At 40.5% G+C, this 25,819-nt stretch overlaps 1 protein-coding gene across 1 annotated transcript in view; it reads left to right on the top strand.

Moving 5' to 3' along the window:
- Positions 1-25,524, top strand: part of stk33 (serine/threonine kinase 33) — a 29,126-nt gene extending 3,602 nt beyond the window's left edge. The window contains exons 3-15 of the mRNA XM_052145678.1: positions 1,050-1,103; positions 6,495-6,608; positions 7,874-7,987; positions 8,103-8,207; positions 8,617-8,755; positions 16,643-16,728; positions 19,333-19,420; positions 19,677-19,752; positions 20,337-20,449; positions 20,534-20,619; positions 20,750-20,977; positions 22,083-22,181; positions 22,461-25,524. Of these exons, the coding sequence (XP_052001638.1) occupies positions 6,495-6,608; positions 7,874-7,987; positions 8,103-8,207; positions 8,617-8,755; positions 16,643-16,728; positions 19,333-19,420; positions 19,677-19,752; positions 20,337-20,449; positions 20,534-20,619; positions 20,750-20,977; positions 22,083-22,181; positions 22,461-22,682 (1,470 nt within the window). The 5' untranslated portion in view covers positions 1,050-1,103 and the 3' untranslated portion in view covers positions 22,683-25,524. The remainder of the gene's footprint in view (positions 1-1,049; positions 1,104-6,494; positions 6,609-7,873; positions 7,988-8,102; positions 8,208-8,616; positions 8,756-16,642; positions 16,729-19,332; positions 19,421-19,676; positions 19,753-20,336; positions 20,450-20,533; positions 20,620-20,749; positions 20,978-22,082; positions 22,182-22,460) is intronic.
- Positions 25,525-25,819: the final 295 nt, after the last annotated feature.

Raw genomic sequence — 25,819 nt, 5'->3', positions numbered from 1 at the left:
CTAAAGGAAACACTATACCCTTTACCTTGGCGTCAGTGATCCACACACACACACACACACACCATCTGGCACCAGTCTGGTGAGGTCTCCAGCCAAATGTCTCCAAATCAAGCTGCTTCCTGTCTATCCACCTCTACTCATTTTTCTTGTGCTTGACAGTCCTCACTCCTATGCTCTGTAATGCTGGATCCAGTGCAGCTGGAAAGGTAGGTAGAGTGCTGCAGAGTTGACGCCTTATCAACAATTCTGTAGGACTGTATCTGTTACTCAATAGTTGTTTTTTCGGCAAGTAACGCTTTATACAGATCAGCTGCTTTTTATTGGTGTAGGCTGCACAGTTTGACAATAATTTTTCTGAGAATGGACACCATTTTCTTTCAACTTCCATCAATTCCATGAATACCTGTAGACTTGTTGGCAGGTTGTCAGTCATCATATCCACATTCTGTATATGCTTGTATCCCCTTATTCAGATATCGTCATCCTAGCTTTTTCAGTCTTCACAGTTATCCATGCTATGAGTTCTTGTGATCATAATCCATATTATTAATCTTTAAATTCTTGTTGGTTGTAGGCAGTATCTGAAAGTTGTCCACCAATAAACTTGCAAGTGATTTGTACTTTCCAGGACTGCATGGGCCCAAGAGTTTTGCTTAAGATCTTTCCAATATGAGAACATTTTTCAATATTGCAGATGACTCCATCCAGACCATCTGACACTTCTGTAACCATCCAGTTAAGAAGCTGTTTCATAAAACTTTGCAGAAGGAAGGAACAAAACATCTAAAAGCTCTTGAAATGTTCTACCAGTCCAGGATAGTGAAAAGTTTTAAGAAGGGATGATATTGTTCTGACTATCTTCAAATGGCTTTTCTGTTCTACATTTGTTTTTCCCTATGAGCCAAGGATACATGCCACCCATCAGCATACTTTCACACAATGTCACAGTAGAAAGTTTCACAAACATGTGTTTGCACATTTTTCAAGCACTGCAAAAAAAATTGTGGTTGTTGATATGCTTGTTTAATTTTGAAGTGTTTGTTGTCCAGGTGAGGTCTTCAGATATTGGCAGTCCAAAGAAGCATTGTTAATGATTGCAACAGGTAAGCCATTAATGCAGATTGATGTGTGAGTTGACATTTGTTTTCTTAAGTTCACGATAGGTTAATTTGTTTCACTAGCACTCAAGTCTACATGGCGGTTATATGTACATTAACCCCATTTTCTAGGTTTCTCTCCCGCAGAGGGTACTCCATGTACAGGTGAAACTCGAAAAATTAGAATATCGTGCAAAAGTTCATTAATTTCAGTAATTCAACTTAAAAGGTGAAACTAATATATTATATAGACTCATTACACGCAAAGTAAGATATTTCAAGCCTTTATTTGATATAATTTTGATGATTATGGCTTACAGCTTATGAAAACCCCAAATTCAGAATCTCAGAAAATTAGAATATTGTGAAAATGTTCAGTATTGTAGGCTCAAAGTGTCACACTCTAATCAGCTAAACACCTGCAAAGGGTTCCTGAGCCTTTAAATGGTCTCTCAGTCTGGTTCAGTTGAATTCACAATCATGGGGAAGACTGCTGACCTGACAGTTGTGCAGAAAACCATCATTGACACCCTCCACAAGGAGGGAAAGCCTCAAAAGGTAATTGCAAAAGAAGTTGGATGTTCTCAAAGTGCTGTATCAAAGCACATTAATAGAAAGTTAAGTGGAAGGGAAAAGTGTGGAAGAAAAAGGTGCACAAGCAGCAGGGATGACCGTAGCCTGGAGGGGATTGTCAGGAAAAGGCCATTCAAATGTGTGGGGGAGCTTCACAAGGAGTGGAGTGAGGCTGGAGTTACTGCATCAAGAGCCACCACACACAGACGGGTCCTGGACATGGGCTTCAAATGTCAAACGTCTTACCTGGGCTAAAGAAAAAAAGAACTGGTCTGTTGCTCAGTGGTCCAAAGTCCTCTTTTCTGATGAGAGCAAATTTTGTATCTCATTTGGAAACCAAGGTCCCAGAGTCTGGAGGAAGAATGGAGAGGCACACAATCCAAGATGCTTGACGTCCAGTGTGAAGTTTCCACAGTCTGTGTTGGTTTGGGGAGCCATGTCATCGGCTGGTGTTGGTCCACTGTGCTTTATTAAGTCCAGAATCAACGCAGCCGTCTACCGGGACATTTTAGAGCACTTCATGCTTCCTTCAGCAGACAAGCTTTATGGAGATGCTGACTTCATTTTCCAGCAGGACTTGGCACCTGCCCACACTGCCAAAAGTACCAAAACCTGGTTCAATGACCATGGTATTACTGTGCTTGATTGGCCAGCAAACTCGCCTGACCTGAACCCCATAGAGAATCTATGGGGCATTGCCGAGAGAAAGATGAGAGACATGAGACCAAACAATGCAGAAGAGCTGAAGGCCGCTATTGAAGCATCTTGGTCTTCCATAACACCTCAGCAGTGCCACAGGCTGATAGCATCCATGCCACGCCGCATTGAGGCAGTAATTAATGCAAAAGGGGCCCAAACCAAGTACTGAGTACATATGCATGATTATGCTTTTCAGAGGGCCGACATTTCTGTATTTAAAATCCTTTTTTTTTATTGATTTCATGTAATAATCTAATTTTCTGAGATTTTGAATTTGGGGTTTTCATAAGCTGTAAGCCATAATCATCAAAATTATATGAAATAAAGGCTTGAAATATCTTACTTTGCTTGTAATGAGTCTATATAATATATTAGTTTCACCTTTTAAGTTGAATTACTGAAATTAATGAACTTTTGCACGATATTCTAATTTTTCGAGTTTCACCTTTATGTGCATTTGTCATTATCACCGATTAACCCAATAATGGTGTTGTCATCAGTAAATTTGATGATGCTGCTGTACTGATGGAGTGAACGGTTGAATAGAGAGTATAATTAGTGCTGAGGCAAAAGCTCTGTGAAGTGCTGCTGTTAATTATTTTCATGGATGAGGAGATGTTTCCCATCTTGAACACCTTGTTTCTGCCACTTAAAAAGTGTAGTTCTCAAGAACCAAATATTTTAATTCTTAGAAGAAAGAATTTGTCTGCACTCTAAACAAACATGACTTAAGTTATAAGTGATCACCTTCTCACGCACTGTAGTGTAGGCAACATATTATCCACAATTTATTTCTTAGTTTAGAAATTTATTTTGAGGGGGGAACTTGAGGTCCTCTCCAGACAGGTTATGAATATGACATCTTAGATTACATTTTCATCAATCGTTTATAATAGCTTTACAGATATGCTTCTGTAGCATTTTCCTAAATGGTTAGACCACATCATGTTCCTACACTTGAAACCTACACTTCATGTTCATGTTTTAAGACGAGGTGAAGCAGTCTAGACAAGCAAAAGCACTTTATCACTTGATAATGTAATTCCAAGCTTCATTAAGACTTTGAAGTTTATAATTTTTCATCAAAGGCATCTGTCAATGAATAATTAAGCCACAGATAAAAAGAGTAAAATCTTTAGTAAGAGGAGAGTAGGGGATCACTGCATCATGCAACATTTGATTTCAGTTTGTTTTTGGGTAGTTTAGATGTTTCCATTTAAACTAACAATCACTAACGGCTAACACTTGCGATGAAACTATGGCATCCATCTAGCAACCATTATAGCATTAAGGAATATTTCACCCAAAAATGAAATTCTGTCATCATGTACTCATCCACAAGTTGTTTGAAGTTTGACTATTACAATGGCAGTGGATAGTGACTTGGAAAATGACACATGTGTACAACTTTTATAGGGCTCCTGACTGCAAACCTGCACATTGTTTGTGCCACGCTGCACAGTAGTAAATAGCACGAGTCTCAACACATTTGACACAGATTTACCAGTTTTACAACAGTATGAAAAGGGAACCCCAATGGCTCCATGCTGAATCTAGTTGAAACTAGAATCAGTGATGAGGTAACTGAAATATTGTTCCATGCACAACGGTAATTACAAGGCTTTTTAAGCCACACATCTCTTCATTTATAGAAATGTACATTGCAGTTACAATAGTAACGCATGGTTGTTGGTGCCAGACGGGCCGGTCTGAGTATTTCACAATCTGCTCAGTTACTGGGATTTTCACGCACAACCATTTCTAGGGTTTACAAAGAATGGTGTGAAAAGGGAAAAACATCCAGGATGCGGCAGTCCTGTGGGCGAAAATGCCTTGTTGATGCTAGAGGTCAGAGGAGAATGGGCCGACTGATTCAAGCTGATAGAAGAGCAACTTTGACTGAAATAACCACTCGTTACAACCGAGGTATGCAGCAAAGCATTTGTGAAGCCACAACACACACAACCTTGAGGCGGATGGGCTACAACAGCAGAAGACCCCACCGGGTACCACTCATCTCCACTACAAATAGGAAAAAGAAGCTACAATTTGCAAGAGCTCACCAAAATTGGACAGTTGAAGACTGGAAAAATGCTGCCTGGTCTGATGAGTCTCGATTTCTGTTGAGACATTCAGATGGTAGAGTCAGAATTTGGCGTAAACAGAATGAGAACATGGATCCATCTTGCCTTGTTACCACTGTGCAGGCTGGTGGTGGTGGTGTAATGGTGTGGGGGATGTTTTCTTGGCACACTTTAGGCCCCTTAGTGCCAATTGGGCATCGTTTAAATGCCACGGCCTACCTGAGCATTGTTTCTGACCATGTCCATCCCTTTATGGCCACCATGTACCCATCCTCTGATGGCTACTTCCAGCAGGATAATGCACCATGTCACAAAGCTCGAATCATTTCAAATTGGTTTCTTGAACATGACATTGAGTTCACTGTACTAAAATGGCCCCCACAGTCACCAGATCTCAACCCAATAGAGCATCTTTGGATGCCCTGGATGTGCATCCCACAAATCTCCATCAACTGCAAGATGCTATCCTATCAATATGGCCAACATTTCTAAAGAATGCTTTCAGCACCTTGTTGAATCAATGCCACGTAGAATTAAGGCAGTTATGAAGGCGAAAGGGGGTCAAACACAGTATTAGTATGGTGTTCCTAATAATCCTTTAGGTGAGTGTAGATTTTATTGTTGTTAATATCAGTAAATTAACATCTGCATCCCAACTCAAACTCAGCGCTTTACTATCAGATGTGCATTTCTAATTGACAAAATATATGCAATATATTAACTACATTTGTGATACAAAAATAACATCACTATTATTATCAGTCCTTTCCTTTTTTTTTAAACCCACCGGTGTTCGCAAATTGGGTGCTGGTGCCACCATCTTTGGTGCTCTCAAGTGTTAGTGGAGCCCTGTTTTATAATACTTCCTGTTTGATACTTGAAAGCATAGTCATTATCCACTGCCATAGTTTTAAAAAGAGAGGCCAGGACATTCTTCAAAAGTTATCCTTTTGTTTTCCCCAGAATAAAGAAAGTGGTATGACACAATTCAGACTGAGAAAAGAAGTAAGAAAGTGTGGAGGAACAATTACATGGGTAGTGTGAAGGAGGGAAACTGCTTGATGGGGAGGGAGGGGAGAGGAAAAAAGTGATGAGAGAAAAGTGGAGGAGAGAACTCCATCCAGGCCCTGAATTATCTTTGTGAGTTCAGGCATCATACCGTTGTCACATTTAATTTGAGCTCAAGCCAGAGACACAGCATCTCCCACAGTCAGTAAAAAACAATGCACATTTTAGTTCATAAACAATCAGTAAACAAGCACTAATGGGGCTTTTACAGTTATAGCCAAGAAATAAAAATGCAAGGGAACAGACATTCTGTCTGCCATAATTACTTTGCTGAGTGCTTCCAGAAGTCTTAGGGTCTTGTGTATTGGTTCTTAGCTAGTGGTCTATTCCTTGAGGCAGCTAAAAAATGGCTCTGTGTGTCTTATTACCCTCTTGCTTGTATGTTACCCTCCAATGTCTATCATGCAACTCTGATTGAGCAGATATGGGTTTCCAGAACATGTCACAATAATTTTATTTAGCGGTTAGACGGTCAGTAATAGAAGAGACAGACTGTTATAAGAGGACCTGTCAGCAGGACTTGATAATGCAGCTGAGAGAAGAGAGCTTAAAGACACTGTTTCCTCATTAATATTTAATTGTCTGTGTGGCGGATCCACTTCGCTGCTCCCACTCATCACGCTATAATTGCTTTACATTTAATTTGGCTCTGGAGAACGTTTTTAAGCTGAGTAAATTGTGCTTAATTTTAGTGTGGAGACTTTAGACACTTGGTTTCATTTAAAGTGAGAAGTGAATTGGAGAGGAACAGGTGAAGCCTAGCTAATAAGGGGTTACAGTTGAGACTTAAGAATCAAGGATAGGTGTATGTGATGAGAGAATCTTGCTCCTTCCTGAATAGTTAATGAGATATTTTATTTGAAAATTAATATATAAATGAAAGAATGTGTCAGAATCTATGTTTCCATAATTAAGATTAGGTTGTTGTTCTATATGTGCAGATTACAAAAAAATTGTTTGATCTCACCCTCAGATGACACATACAAATATTTCTGGAGCAGACAAGGTAATGGCTTCCCAGTGGACTCGGGCAAACAGTGCAGAGAAGGTGCCCCACACTCGAATAGAGGATGAATCCAGCATACAGGTATAACTCTTTCCAATCTAGATGCAGTGCATGCAGTATAGATCCCTGCACACACATTGGCACGCAAATGCTTCCAACTAAAATTTTCTCAAATTTTTGTTCTTTTTGAGCAAAGCCTATTTCTATTGGGAAAACCCTTCGACCAATTCAGCAGAAACAACCATGTATTGACCCATGCATGGTGCCATTCTTTTCTAAGGAATACTAAAAATTATCTAATTTAAAACCATCTAATGTAGAACAGTTAATTTCTTCTTTAGCTGGTAAGTTATGCCATCTAGAGGCCATACATTACTGTTATTTTGTATTTTTTTTCCTGAGCTAACTAAAGAAAAACACAAAATAACTTCTGTCACAATAACTTATTTTTTTATGAAGAAATCTAAAACAAATAGTGATTTCAAGAAAATTAAGGAAAAATGGCCTCTGTGGGTTTCAGTATGTTATGTTTGGAAACTGTTTGTTGAAACTATGAACTTGAAATCTCTCAACTTTTCTGCGATATACTCCATGTTTCGTGCAAGAGTTCTCACAGCATCAAGTTCATACCGTAAACCAGTGGACATGTGGATGGGCTCCAGTTGAAACATTGTCCGTTAATTTAGCTCTGATTAAAGAATAGCTGCCCCCCCACATTCTTCTGCAAAAACATCTGAAGTGCGCAGCCATGCAAGCATGCAGCTTAGCGTGGGGAACATTGCTCTCAACCTTAATCATCATATTATATGAAAGACTGCTAAAATGATTTCAGATCAGTTATAAGAGGCAACTACTCGTTTACACTAGAGTCATGAATAATGGCTCTGCTCTCCAATTTCTGACTTCCCTCCGATTTGGTAGCACCCTCATCAGGCCTGGATGGAAATTACACCTTTTTATGCTGTTGATTGCCTTTGCACTCTCTGGAGGTTTCTGACTGGTGTCTTTGCCAAATCCACAGCAGGAAGTGCTCAGCCTTGCATGCGCAGTGATAATGATCAAGTTAATTAGACCTGAGATTGAATGAACTGTGGCAGCAACTTAATCATTTGTAACTTGATTAGAAATACTATATTCTCCCAAACTCCAGAGACTGGCAAACTTGAAAATTAAGTTCCACTTTAAGGATTCAGGTCTCAACTTAATGGAGTATGGAGGAGCTGAAAAACAAACCCACCCTCATTCTGTCCCCATTAGTCAGAGCTGGAGCATTGTTTACTGTCACTGTATGAGAAGGAGGGGTGTAATACTTCACCTAATGTTACCCGCTTTTTGTGGATCCCCAGAAAATCTATTCCTTTGGGAGGATATTAGGTCAAGGCAACTTTGGGGTCGTCTGTGAAGCCACTCACATTGAGACGCAGAGGAAGTGGGCAATTAAGAAAGTGAACAAAGAGAAGGTAAGTGTTTGGTCATCTTGTTTCACCTGTTGACTGAGGTGATGGATGGAGAGCCATTGTCGTGGTTGCCAAGGATTGGTTTATTTCCCTTATTCAGTGCTTTGTATCCATGCAGGCAGGCACTTCTGGTGTAAAACGTCTGGAAAGAGAAGTGAGCATATTGAAACAAGTGAAACATGAACATATTATACACCTGGAGGAAGTCTTTGAGACACCGAAGGTGAGAATAAAAACATGAAACATTATTGGTAGGTATCTCAGAAAAGTGTAAACAATCAGCAATGTTTCTATTCTTTTGTACTCTCCTCAAGTTCATTCAGGTATTGGTGTGGTGTGAACTGAATCATGTCAGTTGTGTAGTACTTTGTTTTCTAAAGTGTATGCTGCTGCATTGTTTTACAACAGTAGCCAGGGTGTAGGTGATTTGATGTGAGAAATTAAAAGAGAGGTTCACCCAAAAATGAAAATGATTTTGTTCCAAACCTTTATGACTTTCTTTCTTTCAAAAGGGAAAATTTGTAATGGATATCCTGGTCCATCTATTCAACCCAATGGTAGTTGATAGTCTATCACTTCCTTTAATAATTTTCATTGTGTACATGTTTATGAGTATTTGTGTTATTCCTCAGAGGATGTACCTTGTGACTGAACTTTGTGAGGGAGGTGATCTGAATGATCTCCTGCAGAAGAACAAGCGTTTCACTGAGGAGGAGACCAGACATATCATCAGAAGCTTATCTGAAGCTATTGTTTATCTGCACAAAAAAGGTGAAGCTCATAAAAGCCACCACACTCCCCCTGATATTCATCCGTGTATATTTCTCATGAGTTCATTTTAACCCTTGACTTAAAGCTGTTAAAAAAAACTGTAAAAGAGATTAGCTGTTTGGGAAATGTTCCTGACAAATTATAGAGAACATTAAAATTGTTGATGGTTCCTTTACCAGCAGACAAATCATTTGGTTATTATTATGGAATTATTTCAGTAGCATTACCTTGAGAGAAATGTGTAATCTTAGTTAAGTCATATGTAGCGGCCTGGATTGCTTTGTTTCCACCGATATGCAATCATCACTCTGATGATTGCATCCACATTAAGTTCCTCTGTCATCATGGAGGATTGGCCTTATTTTAATAATGGGATAATAATGAACAACTGTCAGAGAAAATATCACCCCATTTTAATTGAGTCTGAGGGGTTTATTTAAAGATGATTTGCGTTTTTTCTCTTTCTCTCGCCTTCTTGTGAAATCTGCAGTTAGAGGTAATTTAGGACGTTGCTTGGCAATGAGACACCATTACATGGGGCTAATGAGTCATTAACAACGAGCAGGGGAGGAATACTGATTAATAGGTGTATTTTTCAACAGTCCCTGAGTGGTTGTGTGTCTCACATCTAGAGGAGCTAATGATGCCACTTGCAATGTGTATACAGGACTAGAGAGTGTTTTATGAGATTGCAGTGTATTGGCCGCACACTGGTTATAATTTCATGATTTTCACTATCATATTTAAGTACATGCAGTAAATGTGTAAAATAATAATGAAGAATCATGAGTGATAAATAGATTGGAAGCAGTGAAAAAATGTTGGCCCTGTGTGCCTGGTTCATATACATTTTACAAGTCACTTGGTAAGTGCAAAGAAATTAAAGGACCTTTTGAACAGACTGTAGCTATGCGTTTCTGCCTTATTTAGCAGCATAAATATAGCAAACGTAAAAAAAAAAAAATGTGTACATTTATAAAATTTTTCTTTGTGTTATATTTATGGTTGCAGAGATGTGAGATTTTCACAGTACGTCTCAGAAAATATCATGGTTTCACGATATCACAGTATACGGTATTACACAATTATTATTATCAGTTACAATTACCCTTAAAGGAGTGAACAAACGCTTTAATATATTTGAAACTTGAAACCATTTTTTTTTTTTATGGAAGTATGTTAAATAAAAAATTCTCCCTTTTGAAAATAAATCAAATAAATAGAATAACCAAATTACAAACAAAAAATAGCATGCAACTATAACATGTAATATAACTAAAACATGTTAGTTTACAAGCATAGCATGTTAAATTAATATCTAAATGAAAAATAACATCAGCTGTGTGAGCTTTAAAAGTAATGTCATGTGATTATTAACATATACTATAGGTGCGCGACAGCGAAGCCAGACAGCTCCTCTCTGTACCTTTAACTCAATGGTTCTCAACTGGTTTTGATTCAGGACCAGATTTTACATCGGAAATTAAGTGGCGACACACCATAGTAAAAACGTAACCTGTATTTAAAGTATCCTGGATAAAAGAGCAGTTTTCCCTCACAAAAGAGAATATATTCTAAAAAAGCGGCACACATCGGAACGTCTTTTTTAAGATGCGTCTTTTTAAAAGATGACCTTCCGGTTGTGTGTTATTCCTGGTTACGGTCAATACCTCTCACCTTCTGATGGCCACGATCGCTGTCTTTCATGCCTGGTCACTGCCCACGCAGAGACTTCTTTCATGGATGCGTCATGTCTTCAATGCGAGGCAATGACCATGGCAACATTGTGAAAAGAAAGTCTGACGTGGAAACCTCCACTGGGCTTCCCCCTCGTGTGTGGTCGCCCAGTCACAGATGGACGCAGAGATGATGGACATGCTTTCCCGGGCCGCCGCGAGCATGGCGGGGCGGCCAGGCGCTACTCGGCTACTTGTCGCCAAGGGCGTCCACCTGCAGCCCCACCCGCACGTCGAGCTCCCCTGCAGGAAGCAGACGCCACCCATCTCACCGCCGGCCGCTAGGAAAAAGACCTCTAAGCGCCCCTTTTTTCCCTTTTCCTTTTATTTCTTAAGTACTTAAATTTTTTACAAAAGAGCAGTTCCCTCATTCCCTGGGTCACATAACCGGTGTATTCGGCCATCATCCCGACTACTGGCCTTTCTCCCTCTCTGGCAGGTTCAACACCCCGGCGGCAGCTCCCCCGCCCCGGCGCGTTAAGCCGTGATATGGTATTCAAACCCGGACAGCTTCGACGGACTATGGGGATGAAGCACTAAAGCTCACGCTTTACAACACGTCGCAATGGCTAACCCAGAACATCCAACTCGGCTCGATTCAATTCGCCGTCCAGGTTTGCTGGCTTCCACTTCACCACGGAGAAGGCCGAGAACTCTTCCACCTTGCGCGTGGAAATCGTCACCCTTCTACGGAAGCACGCGATAGAGCCTGTCCCTCCAGCCGAAATGAAGAAGAGGTTCTACAGCCCCTACTTCATTGTACCAGTGGGTTGTGGCCAATCTTGAACCTGTGAGTTCTGAACCGGGCCTTACACAGACTCCCGTTCAAGATGTTGACATTAAGACACATTCTAACGAGTGTCCGGCATCAAGATTGGTTTGCGGTGGTAGACCTGAAGGACACGTACTTCCACGTCTTAGTCTTGATGATGAAGCCCCTCACGAACGAGCACGCCCAGGAAGTGCTGGCCAGTCAGAAGGTGTTCAGACAGAGGACCGCTGATCCACTGAAACTATTTCAGAGGCTCCTGGGGCATATGGTGTCCTCAGCAGTGGCCACACCGCTCAGGTTGATGCATATGAGACCGCTTCAGCACTGGCTCTGGACTCGAGTCCCGAGATGGGCTTGGCACCATGGCACACATCACGTGGCCATCTGTCGCCGTCTCTTCAGCCCTTGGAACGACCTCACATTTCCACTGGCAGGGGTTCCCCTAGAGCAGGTCTCCAGGCGCGTCAATGTTACAACCGTCAACTGTAAGGCCCCAGGCTGGGGCGACACATGCAACGGGCACGTGGCTACTGGCCTCTTGACGGGCCCGTGGCTACGTTGGCACATCAACTGCCTTGAGTTGCTGTCAATACTGCTCGATCTGCGGAGGTTCCGGCCTTTGATCCAGGGCAAGCACGTGTTGGTTCGAACAGACAACACGGTGACGGTCGCTTACATAAACTGCCATGGTGGGTTACATTCCCATCGCATGTCACATCTCCTCTTCTGGAGTCAGCAGCACCTCAAATCGCTGCGAGCCACTCACATCCCGTGCGACCTCAACACCACAGTGGACGCACTGTCACGTCAGGTCACACGCAAGGGAGAGTGGAGACTCCACCCTCAGGTTGTCCAGCTAATTTGGAGTCGATACGCTATCGGCCGTTCAATGGCTGCTTTGGTCATCACGGAGAGGCATCTATGGCTAAACCTCATGGGCATCAAGGATAAGGACAGAGTATTCCTACTTGATGCCCCGGTCTCACCTTCCGACCTGTTTGGCGATTCGGTGAATACAGTCATCACCAGGTTTCGGGAGGTGAAAAAACACGAAGCAATTCCTTCCTTGCCGCACTCAGGGGGAGGGGCTTTCGGCCACCCAGCCTTGCCCCGGTCCTTCTAGAAGGGAGGCTCAAGTGTGGCGAGTCGCGCTCCCCCTCGTAAAGATTGGGGATCACTTCATTGCCCTCAGCAGCCTCCAAAGCAAGACCTCAGGACCATTATTTCCAAAAAGAAGAAGTCCTGACGGTCTTGCGCCCAGCCTTGTGGGGGCAGCACCACTCGGGACGATACCTCCACAAAACCTCTCCATCCCCACCGGCAACTGAGGCCTCCCGTTAGAACCAGGATCCCTTCATGGGACTTAGCTATAGTCCTTGAGGGTCTGGTTGAGACCCCCTTTGAACCTCTAGAGTCAGTGTCTGACAAGCGTCTGACTCTAAAGATGTTTTTTCTTATGGCTATTACTACTTTAAAAGAATTACTACTATTAAAGAAAAAATTCACAGACTTTGTCCAGTCTGTGCTCTTCAGGCCTACATCCACCGTACTTGACGGTGGCGTAAGTCAGGGCAACTATTCGTTTGTCATGGGGGCCGTAACAGGGGGGGTGGCTGCCACAAAACAGACAGTGTCACATTGGGCGAGGGATGCTATTGCCCTTGCCTATGAGGCACGCAGTCAAGCTTCGCCAGTAGGCATGAGGGCTCATTCTACCAGGGGGGTCGCTTCTTCTAAAGCTTTGGCGTGGGGTGCCCCTCTGCAGCATGTTTGTCCTCTCCGCACACATTCATACGATTTTATAATTTGGTTGTTCATGCTACTCCGGGGTCTCACGTACTTGAATCAACATCACAAGCTCATGTCTGAGACCTTTCGCGTTCTTGTGAGCACACACTACACAGCCGTAAGGGGTCCAGACACCCACAGTGCGGTGGCGTGGGTATTCTTGTTCCTAAAGCACTGAATCAAGCGCAGCATTAAGTGTAGCTTTTGACAGGGAATGTCTCTGGTTACTTGACTGTAACCCTTGTTCCCAGAAAAAGTGGAACTTTCATTGCCACACTGAGGATGTCCCTGGAATGCTCTTTAGACAAATATACCTGATGATGCACCTGTGGCACATCTATTTATAGCCCCTGATACTAGCACATTCTGATGATGTCACCAACAGAGGCTATAAAGTTTCTAGTCAATTTAATTGATGTGTTGCTGCATATTCACAGCTGGTCACTCCTAAAGACGTTCCCAAAGCGCTGAATCGAGTGCAGCATCTAAAACATAATAATAAAAAAACAGTGCCCCTTATGACCCTCTACTCTTTTGTTACTTAAACCATTAAAAATATTTTTGTGTTACACTATTTATAAGAGGGAGATTGAGGAATGCTAAATACTGTGTGGGCACAACTCTAAAAATAGATGAGGTACAGGGTGTGGAATGAGGTCCCGGGTCTCCAAAGACCCGAGGTATGCATTTAAGTGTTAACCCTCTAAGGTTGACGGACTTGCCGGTGCGTCCTGCTGGATTTTTACATCATTACAGCAGAAACAACATAAAATTCTCTGTCATTTTGGGGCATACAGATAAGTGTAAGACATCATTAGAGACTTTGTAGGCTACTTTTATTTGTATACACTCACAATAACAACAAAACCTTGTGCTATATATAAAAAATAAAAAGGGTGAGCTGTATGCAGTCTCTGGGTTTGCGAGCATATATCTGAAACACGTCACAAAAATTAACTGAAACTCTGCAAAAACTTATCACACAAACATGAAACATATGTGACCGATCACGGAAAGTAGGGACACAAGTCGGTTTTGGGGCATTTTGAGTTATTCACATATTCTGAAAGTGTAGTCTCCAAGCTTTCCAACGATTTGTAACACATGGAAATCTGACAATATTTGGAGAAGTTGTGGCCATTTGAAGGTGGGCACTCAAAAAAGCTAAAAGGGTAGAAAACGGCCTCAAAAGATTGTGCAGTTCTCACCTCTCTCTGCTGCTGGGAGTGACAATAGGGCTCATTTACATCTCAGTTAGATAAGCCATACCCCTGTAAAGCTCCCCCTGTAAAGCACAGGGGTAGCAAAAGGTCAGGAAAATGTGCCATCAAAGAAAAAAAAAAGTTTGCAAACAGGTAATAAATAAATGTCTCTTAGCATCTACCGATAAAACTGTATAGGCAACTCTTATGTACACTGAGTGCTTTTCATACAAGAATGTAAAACTAAATTCAGGTGGTTGGTTGATAAAGTGACATTCCACTTTCATCGTCGCTCAGATCGTCTTCAGAATCAGTGAACGCTTGTTCATAAGCATCCGGCTTGTCGAAGAAGTACTTCAAAACATTTTCGTTGTAACGGCCACGGTTCAGCTCGTCTCGCGACATTCTTTGCGGCGTCCATCTTCATTGAATTTTGATATCAGATAGAGCCGGCTAGAGCTGCATAATAAGTAGCCACGCTGTTGGGGCGGGGGCAAAAGCGCCGCGGCTATTCAGTACGGAAATACACACAGACAATGATACGCCCTACTGCATGCTAGAATCTCCGAAAAACAAGCCGATTTCAACCTCAAAATGTACGCTTTTAAATATACCAATACTGTTATCTCAAACATGGAGAGGCTTCTTCATGATCTCAACTAACAGATTCTGCAAAAAAGCGGAAATCACCAATTTTGGAAAAAAACACTTGTTTCTCATTTTGCTCACAAGTTGTGCTGCCGACTTGTGTCACTGGTTTCCGTGACGGGTCACATATGTCTAAAGAAAGCTTAAAATGTCTACTTTTAAATAAAACAATTAAAATTTAAAACAAATATTCTCCTGCAATGTAATCTGTATGAAACAAAGCGATGTACAGTTTCTCCTGGCTCAGCGAATTATCTCTAATGTAATCACACCCACCACCAGAGCACGCTATTCATACAGTAATGTGCTGAGGAGATCAAATCAAATGGTAAAAGCCCCTGACCATGCCTTAAAAATAAAGTTCATTCCGTTTCTGCGCATTTGAAAGACAGTACGATACACAAGTGAGAAAACTCCTGGATAGTGAACAGGAGTTACAATTTTCCTCAGAAGAAGAGTGGGACTCCGATGAATGTTTGTATTTGAAGAGGGAATTGATCCAGCCGAGGATACAATTTCGGACGAGTTAGTCATTTAGTTTTCATTAGTTCACAGGCTATTTTATATATATATATTTTACTAGTGGGACTTGCCAGCCAGGATTCAGAGTATTGCAATTTGAAATATGTCCTAATAAGCAAGTTTTAGTTACAGTTAAATGCTGTTTCGGCTAAAGCAGGCATTTAAATTGTATGCTGTATGATATAAATATGATATGAAATATGATATAAAAATAATATGAATGTTTAGATTATATTTTAACTAATGTTTATGCTGCCTCATTATCATCAACAAAGCTGGTGCTTGCAAATATGTGTTCAGGTTAAATGAGTAAAATGCACTTTAAATATGCCCATATTAGAAAATCAGAATATTATAATGATTTCTGAGGGATGATGTGAAAACTGTTCTTTTAAATTGTAAAAAGATTTCAAAATATCACTGTTTTTACTGTATTTTGGATCAAATAAATGCAGTCTTGGTGAGCAGAAGAGACTTCTTTTAAATGGTAGTGTAGGTCTAAAAGTCATTATGTAAAGAAAATGTAAAACTTGATTTTGATCATTTAGTCTCCTCACATTCATTCTCTTTCTGTCACATTCCTCATTGATAGGCCCAGGGGAGGGGTCTTTTGTCTCCTCAGGTGTAAATTATAATCAATATTATTTATAGTTCATGCCTCCTCCCATATGACCTTTCTAACACTAAAAGTGTCTTACAAAAGTTAAATTACTATATTGCTTTTGTATGAATGAGAGATCAGGATGGTTTTCACATTTTGTACCAAAAACCCTAGGCTAGAATAATGAGTTCTCAAAAGGCTTGTGGACAAATGTTTAGTACGTGTTATATGGCCTTATTTCAATGACTTAAAAGTGAGTAGTCTTTTTCAAAAACCATGCATAAACGTTATTTTCTCAAAAATCCAAACATGTACTCACATGTTGCTCACATATTATTGCAGCCCAGTTTGTGCTGAATACAGTGTTATCAGACTTTAGCCGTTAATGTGTTGTTAAGCAACTGAAAAAAGCACAAATGTCAAGGCATGTCAAAACTTCTCCAGGGCCCAAAACACCCTCAGACCCCAGAGGGTTAACCCCTACAGAAGTTACCCTGTTCATCAACCTGGCATATTCTAACAACGTTACCTTTCCAATGCAATGCACTCTTCTTATTTCTTTTAGTGATAATAACCCATATCTCCCATGCTCTCCATCTCTTTCACTCTCTTTTTCAGACATCGTTCACCGTGACCTCAAACTGGAAAACATTCTTGTGAAGAGTTGTCACCAAGGCAACGATAACGATATGGTCAATATCAAGGTGAGAGAGACAGTAAAAGTGCCAACGGAGGCATGTGGTGCGTCATTCAAACACGGCAGGACCTCTGGAACTTCTCCTCTGTTGTTTAGCTCTCCCATCGTCCTCTTTGCCCGAATCTTTTAACTGCTTTTTAAATACTGTCTCATTACACCAGACCTCCTGCCTGACTCCTTTCATATCACATTCTCAAAGAAAATGAATCACAAGTGACTTTTCGGAGACAAATTACCAACCGGGCCTCAGCGTGCAGCAGAAAAGAGCGTTGACGGGAGCCAACTGAAACCACTACCCGGAGCGGAGGGTTGAATCAGGGCAGTGGTATTAATCAGTGTAGGGCCCAAAGACAGCGCTGTCCTGGCACTGTATTAAAAGATTTTATCTGGCAGAAGGTGGTCATCTCTCCTGGATATTAATCTTGCCTGCCCCTGACGCATCAATGAAACTATATACACTCCTCATATATATTATTCATATGGCCCAAGAGCACATAGGAAAGTCTTTGTGTTATTCTGTGGGTACTGCCAGCTCCATTGAAGTGTGTGTTGGCTGTAAATATATTAGAGGGAATCAAATTTCTCTTGATCTTTTGACAGATAAGTTCAATGTAATATAAAACATACTATACATTTCAGAGCCCAAAACTTCATCCCACATCCAAAAAGAGCATTTATTGAACCTGCAGATTCTACTCATTCTCATTCGCTACTTAAAAAATGTTGTGACGTCAAAGGATGAATGTATCAATGCATGACTGCCTCTACAGCAAAACATCAGAGTGCCTACTTTAAAGGGATAGTTCACTCAATAATGGAAATTCAGTCTTAATTTACTCTCATGTGTTCCATGGAAAAAAATTAAGTCATACAAATTTGGATCAAGGAAGCACTGTAACATGTTAACATTTTGTTAAACAAGCACCATTTAAGCACAAGGAACAATTATCTTGGTATATATTGCACTTAAAGTTGAGAAGAGCTATCCGACTCTGGGTTCACTGCCGTTCTTTTAAATCCAGTATACTCAACGTAACATCACCTCAGCTCCTGAGATATTATGAGACGGTAAAGTCTCCAGTTGATCTGCTCTTCAAAATCTCTGAAAGTAGTAGGTCATCCGGGTATTTCTCGCTTACTGCTTAATGAATACTGTGGATTCGGACATACTACTTCCTAGACACACTGTTTTTGACTAAATATATAAACGCAGCAAAAAAAAAAAACTCTTCTCACTTTCAACTGCTTTTATTTTCTGCAAACTTAACATGTGTAAATATTTGTATAAGCATAAAAAGATTCAACAACTAAGACATAAAGTGACCAAGTTTCACAGACTAATGTGATTAACAGATATTGAATAATGTGTCCCTGAAGAAAAGGGGGGGGGTCAAAAGTAACAGTCAGTATCTGGTGTGGCCACTAGCTACATTAAGTACTGCAGTGCATCTCCTCCTCATGGACTGCTCCAGATTTGCCAGTTCTTGCTGTCAATTGTTACCTCACTCTTCCACCAAGGCATTTGCAAATTTCCAGACATTTTTGGGGGGAATGGCCCTAGCCCTCACCCTCTGATCCAACAGGTCCCAGACGTGCTCAGTGGGATTGAGACCCGGGCTCTTCGCTGGCCATGGCAGAACACTGACATTCCTGCCTTTCAGGAAATCACACAAAGAATGAGCAGTATGGCTGGTGGCATTGTCATGCTGGAGGGTCATGTCAGGATGAGCCTGCAGGAAGGGTACCACATGAAGGAGGATGGCTTCCCTGTAACACATAGCATTGAGGTTGCCTTTAATGACAACAACCTTAGTCCGATGATGCTGTGACACACTGCCCCAGAGCATGACGGACCCTTCACCTTCAAATCAATCCTGCTCCAGAGTACAGGCCTCGTTGTAACGCTCATTCCTTCGACAATATAGGCGAGTCCGACCATCACCCCTGGTGAGACAAAACCATGTCTCGTCAGTGAAGAGCACTTTTTGCCAGTCCTGTTTGACCAAGCGAAGGTGCTGATGAAGGAATTGTGCGTTCCTGCTGTAACTCGGGCAGTTGTTGTTGCCATCCTGTACCTGTCCCTCCCTGTATCGCTGTCTCAGTCGTCTCACAGTATGGACATTGCAACTTATTGCCCTGGCCACATCTGCAGTCCTCATGCCTCCATGCAGCATGCCTAAGGGACGTTCGCTGAGATGAGCAGGGACCCTGGGCATCTTTCTTTTGGTGTTTTTTTTTTAGTCAGTAGAAAGGTCTCTTTAGTGCCCTAAGTTTTTATAACTGTGACCTTAATGGCCTACCGTCTGTAAGCTGTTAGTGTCTTAATGACCATTCCACAGGTGCATGTTCATTAATTGTTTATGGTTCATTGAACAAGCATGGAAAACATTGTTTAAACAATAAAGATAGGTAAAGTTATTTGGATTTTTGAAAATCTATCTTTAAAATTCAGTGTGCTGAAAAATAAATGTTTCTTTTTTTGAGTTTAGTAGGGAATTATGGATATTTGGACACAGCATTTAAGTGTGGATGTGTGTAGGTTAAGTGTTGTTTGATTTTCGACTGGCTCAGCTTGTGTCTCCTGTCTCCTGCCTGCCCTCTCTTACCTCAGGTCACAGATTTTGGACTCTCCGTGCAGAAAGGTGGTGTGGGCATTGAGAACATGCTGCAGGCCACCTGTGGGACGCCCATCTACATGGGTAAACCGCAGACTCACACAATCATATACATTTTAAGGATGTTCCATTTGCTTGTAATTTGATGAATTACTGGTAGGGGGTTGTTAATAAATCAAATGAAGGGCTGATTAAAACAAGTAGAGAAAAGATGACCTAGTTTAAGCGATGTGAATCTGATAACATTTGAGATGGAGTAGTGGCTGAAAGCTGTCAGATGTCAGACATTAAACAAGCTTCAAACATCTTTCATTATTGACACGTGGACTTGTCATTTCAGCACCTGAGGTGATTAATGGTCACCAGTATAGCCAACAGTGTGATGTGTGGAGCATCGGCGTCATCATGTACATGCTGTAAGAAGATCCCTCCTATCTTTTTTCTTCTCATGACACTAATAGCCATTCTGTTGTGAATCCACTGCCTCACTCTTTGCATGGGTCACACACATGAATGTCATTGCATTAGATATAAAATATCAAACCAAATGCATCTGCAAACAAATGATGCTAGAGCTTTTCTCTGAACTAATTTAAACCAACTTCTCACCATTTTTCCAATGACTTTTAACCAATTGGTGTCAAGCTGATTATTCGATTTGGATATATGAAGTGAGTTTCTCCTCAAGTTCACTCAGCAAAGTTCCCAGCAAAGTAAGTACATGTGTAGGTGTAGTACTTACTTTTAACAATCAGAAAGTTTCAAAATACTTTTTGAACAATATATATATATATTTTATGTTTAGCTTAAAAATTGTTTTTGTGCTTTATTTCTTTAAAGTAAATGCCACGTGGCTTGATATTTTGCTATACTGTATATGCAAAGACATTCATACATTTTTAGATTTGGCTTAAGTGTACAATTATTTTTTGGGGCCTCTTTTTTAAGTTGTTCTGTTGTTTGTAATTTGGTTTGTAGTGTCACTGTTACTTTTTTGTAGGCTGTGTGGAGAGCCTCCTTTCAAATCGAGTTCTGAGGAGAGACTTTCTGAGATGATTAAAAAAGGGGAGCTCACTTTCTCTGGGCCTGTGTGGTGCACCATTAGTGATGCAGGTTAGAACAGTCTCTGATATCATACAGTTACCTTATGTCTAGTGATCAGTCATTGTGGTAACTTTTTTGTGTTCTCCCTTTTAGCCAAAAACGTATTACAATCTCTGTTGAAAGTTGACCCAGCTCACCGCATCACAGCCAGTGAGTTGCTAGATAACCCTTGGATTGCGGTAAGAGCACTCAAATATTCCCTCTCACTGTTAAAAAAGTGGTGTTCAATTTGATGTATGACTACATGTGTAACTTTTCAAAGAAGCAGAAAGAAAGAAAGAAAGAAACCATTGCATCTTTGTTGTAAAGGGGGACACCTCCACCACCGCCACACAAACAAATGTCTTGGAGATGATGCGTCAGTTCCGGAACGCTCCAGAGGATAAAGAGTGTGTGGAGTTGAGTGAGGGGCTGCACAACCTCTCTGTCATTCCCTCTCAGGACAGAGGACCTCCAGAACTTTTAGAAACCCCAGCACCTCATATGGAGGAAGACACAGACAACAACTGCAGCAAACCTTCCTCTCCCAACAAGAAGGTAAAGAACCAACAGTCCTCCACATCAAGAACATTACTTTTAACGTCATGCGGAAAGAATTGTTTAACACAGATTTTTTTATGCAATATACTTCATAGGTAGTCACATACAGCTCTTAACCTTGAAATATTCCTGCATACTTATGCATTCAAAATAGTTAGTATCTCTGTTGACTCTTATCAGTTATTTAAATCATTGTTTTGTTTTTGTCTTTTACTTTAAAACCTTTAAGAGACTCATAGTTTTCCGGTCTTTTGGTAGCAGCGAACATGTTTGCATAAGAATATCACAGACAGAGGTCAACCCTCAACATAGCAATTTCAGGAGGAGGTCTGAATTTTCAAATACAAGATCCAATCACCTTATTTTAACCACAATCCTTAATTTTGATTGCACAGTTGCAATGCTGGACCAACCTGTTTTTTAGCCTGATTGAGCTAAAGAAGCTAAATTTATGATAAACAATTTGTCAGATTGTATTGATGATCTGACACATACAGTTACTGAGCACTTTATTAGGAACACCTTTACACCTACTTATTCATGTGATTATCTAATCAGCCAATCATGTGATATGGGTCAGAAGCTTCAGTTAATGTTCACATCAACCATTAGTATGAGGAGAAAATGTGATCTCAGTGATTTTGACCGTGGCATGTTTGTAGGTGCCAGACAGGCTGGTTTGAGTATTTCTTTAACTGCTGATCTCCTAAGATTTTCACGCACAACAGTCTTTAGAGTTTACTCAGAATGGTGCCAAAAAACTAAAAACATCAGTGAGCGGCAGTTCTGCGGATGGAAAAATCTTGTTGGTGAGAGAGGTCAACGGAGAATGGCCAGACTGGTTCGAGCTGACAGAAAGGCTACAGTAACTCAGATAACCACTCTGTACAATTGTAATGAGCAGGATAGCATCTCAGAATGCATAACACATCGAATCATGAGGCAGATGGGCTAGAACAGCAGAAGACCACAACGGGCACTTTATTAGAACCATAGTGCTCAGTGAGTGTATTCTATTGAAACAAAAGCTTGGTAAAAAGTTTTGGACAGTTTCTTCCCCAGTCAAGTTGACCCATCTTGTTTTTCATATGTATTCCCATAGCCTCTGAAAAAGAAATTATCACACCCATCTTCTAATGGTGTAAAGAAGAGTGGATCTATTGCAAAGGCCTGCAGCACCCTCAACACATCCACCGCACAGGTTAGTCATTCACTCCTAGTTTCATTGAGCTTTCAGACTTCTTACTTAGAATTTTGCTGTATGATTTTCAAAAATATTTGTGCTCAATTTGACTCTAAAAAGCTGTATAAATTAAATCTTGGCCATATGGTCTGAATATGATCTACCTGTTCGTTAAAGTACCAATAGATGGCGCCACAATAACCCTTCTCCAACAGCTGTCATACATCATGCAGCTCTGGCGAGCAATGTGGTGTGTTGTGCTTTTGTGAGATGAATGCGAGTGTCTTATCTCCACAGTCCCACACAGGTAACAAACCCCATGCTCAGCCAAGCACAAAGAGCTACAGCAAGGCCTCTTCCATCTCAGGATCCTGCCTTAAAACATCATCACCAGCAGAAGCAGTCACTGCAGCATCCAACTCAAGCAGGCGCGAAAGCTTGTCCCCACGGCCCTCCATCACTTCCATCCACCATTCCACCAATCCAGCCTCTGGCTTCCTGGTTAAAAAACACAGCTAGACCTAAGTGTTGAGACTGGTTGAGTGGTCGTATCAAGTGCCAAAGGTTAGGAATGCTTTTCCAGGTGTCCACTGGGGTGTGGTGGGCCTGTTGGAAATAGTAAAGAAGTAAAACTGTATTTTATCCACTCATGTAAAAATGTGCATGTGTATTTGGCAAAGAGGTGAGATGACATTTTGAGCATTTTTAGTCTACTTATGCCAACTGCAAACTACAAGACTACAAGCTCGTCGCCCTGCACACATTTAAAGACTCACAGTTTCTTGTGTTCTGTCATGTTGGTGCATACTTAACACAACTAATCACAGATTAGGTGCGTCAATTACAAGGGCATTCTCCCTGACTGTGGTTATTATCCCGAAATTCGTTATCACAAAAATTCATGCACATTGCGACGCAGATGTGATGGTATCACAATGTGTCAACAAATAACCTGAAGGAAGGGTTTGTGGATGTTTGCACAGATCAAAAATAATACAAATAAAGAACCAAAAATATATAAAACAGTGCTTAGAGAGACGTGGGTAACAGTTTGATGAGTTTCTTTTTTCCACTTCCCAATGCATAGTCCTTCTCTTATGCCCTTTCACTCTCTCATAGTTTCATTGGCTGTTGTTAATTGGTGCTCTCTCATTAGTCAGTACATCTGACAATTGGTCAGACAAATTTCAAACCAGAAATGTTTTGTAGTGTCTGCAATTTGTTGCAGCATGTCTCTCAACAAGTGTGCACACTTCGAGCAATGGTGGCGGGCACGTGCTGTGAGTTGGCTACAATCTGTTTGTTTGTTTTTTGTCACCTACACAAAAATTTAATAGTGTGCACTTGGCTTTATTAGGGTGCTTCTTAATAGTTATGTTGCCCTTTGTATGATTTGGACACAGGTCTTCTCTTTTGAGGATGAGATACAGGGTTTTTCTCCACTGCCCTCAGGCTCACAGTCATTTTAGCCCCCCAAAAAACCCCTACATGCTGCTTTAGTTTTTTGGACCTGGAACATATCACTGTGATATTGCCCTATATGACATAATAATATAGATGTTTCTGTTTATGACTTGTATGAAAAGTCACCTTTGAGCATTTTTATTAGCGCATTGACATGCAATTAGAGAATAAAAGAAGTACACATTTATTTTTATGAAGGACTATGAAGAATGTATTGATTTGAACAGGGTTTAATAGCTTTACTTCTGTGTTTTGTAACCGTTAATACTGCACATAATAACAGTCATTCAAGGCAATCTCCAAACAGAACACAGTATTCGCCTCTTTCGATTAAAGCAAATGTCACAACTGTACATCCAACAGCTATCTTGATGCACCTCAGGTTTATATAGAACCTGTTTATTCTTTTTATTTTTATTTTTGTTAAATATGTTGTTTCATCTCTACAGTATAAATCCACTTTAACTGATCACAGTGGTCATCTTTTTACAAATCTTGACTGGTAGCTATTGTACATGAATAGTTCTTTTTTTTAATTAATTTTTTTTATTACAAATAAACTATTCAACAATAACTAATGTTGCATTTAATAGTTTAATCTTTACTTTCTGTGACTCAACTACAGTTTTTGAGACCCATAAATTCCCTGCACAAGTTAGATGTGCAGGAGCTTGCACCACAAATAAATAAAAGTCGTGGGGACTTTAATGTTAGCCGTATGCTATGACTGTGAGCAGTGGGGCGCTGAATGGTTAGACACCATGAAGAGAGCAGGATTGGGAGTCAAAGTGCAGGGTCTCTAATCTTGTTGAGTGCAGCAGGGGATACTGTGAATACTGCACCATTTAAGCACTGGTCTCTGCTGAAGAGAGAATAAGCCCCAAGATGGATACAGTATTCAAATTGTCAAGCAGAACACACAGAGACTATATTATAATCCTCCTATTTGCATGCTGAAGTGTGAGTGTATGTTTGTGTACATGCCATGGGAATTTTAGGAGGACCTGTCCATTCAACTCTTATAAATGCAAGAGGATATTTTTTTCTTATACCTGTGCTCTCATTTATATCTTTAATTTGTCCAGTAAAAGAAGATTAGTATGGCCTTGCATGCCTTATTGCTTTTATAAAACATAGTACGTAAATATAATCCCTGACATAAAAGTTGTTGAATATTATGAAGTAAAAATAAAAATCTCTTCTTGTTGTGAACACATCATAGCTGGTAATATATGGTGGCTTTTAGCATGGCTGGAACGTAATATTGACCGAATCAGCATCCAGGTCCAGAACTATCTGTTTTAGAATCTAGTTTTGTCATTAGTTCACCCAAAAATGAAAAAGCACCCTCATGCCATCCCAGATGTGTATGACATTCTTTTTTTCTATGAACACAAAGGTTTTTTAAGAACATTTTAGCTCTGTAGGTCCTCAAAAATCAAGTGAATGGGTACCAAAATTTTAAAGTTTATCCATAAGACTCCAGTGGTTAAATCCATGTCTTCAGGAGCGATATGATAGTTGTGGGTGATAAACAGATAAATATAAGTTAGATAAGTCCTTTTTTACTATAAATCCTGACTTTCACATTTTTCTTTTGTTTTTGGTAATTCACGGCAACTACTGGACAGGGAGGAGAATTTATAGTAAAAAAGGACTTAATTATTGATCTGTTTATCACCCACACCAATCATATTGCTTATGAAGACATGGAGTTAACCACTGGAGTATTATGGAGTACTTTTACACTGCCTCTATGTGCTTTTTGGAGCTTCAAATTTCTGGGCACCATTCATTTGCATTGTCAGGACCTACAGAGCTGTGTTCAGTTTGTGTTCAGCAGAAAAAAAAAGTCACATCTGGGATAGCATGAGGGTCAATGTTAAGTTAATTTTCATTTTAGGGGGAACTATCAACTGTGTATGTTATCGTTTACAAATAAATGTTAAACTCTTAAAAAAAAAAACATTTCTGACGTAGAACAGAAAAATCCATAATCTTAAGATAAATATATAATGTCAGGGGTGAGATATTATCTGAATAACAAATTTGAAGTAAATTATTATTTTGATGTATACATTTACTGTATAAACAAGGGTGCTGTTGTACTTGATATCAGGACAACTTTAGCTGGATATGCAATTGCCGTGGTGTGGTTTGATATTGCTTTTATACAACAGTGCTATAAACAG

The sequence above is a fragment of the Xyrauchen texanus genome, chromosome 2 (genome assembly GCF_025860055.1).
Source record: "Xyrauchen texanus isolate HMW12.3.18 chromosome 2, RBS_HiC_50CHRs, whole genome shotgun sequence".
In the NCBI taxonomy this organism is placed as follows: domain Eukaryota; kingdom Metazoa; phylum Chordata; class Actinopteri; order Cypriniformes; family Catostomidae; genus Xyrauchen; species Xyrauchen texanus.
The sequence above is the reverse complement of the archived record's forward strand: the minus strand, read 5'-3'. Positions and strand labels throughout refer to the sequence as shown.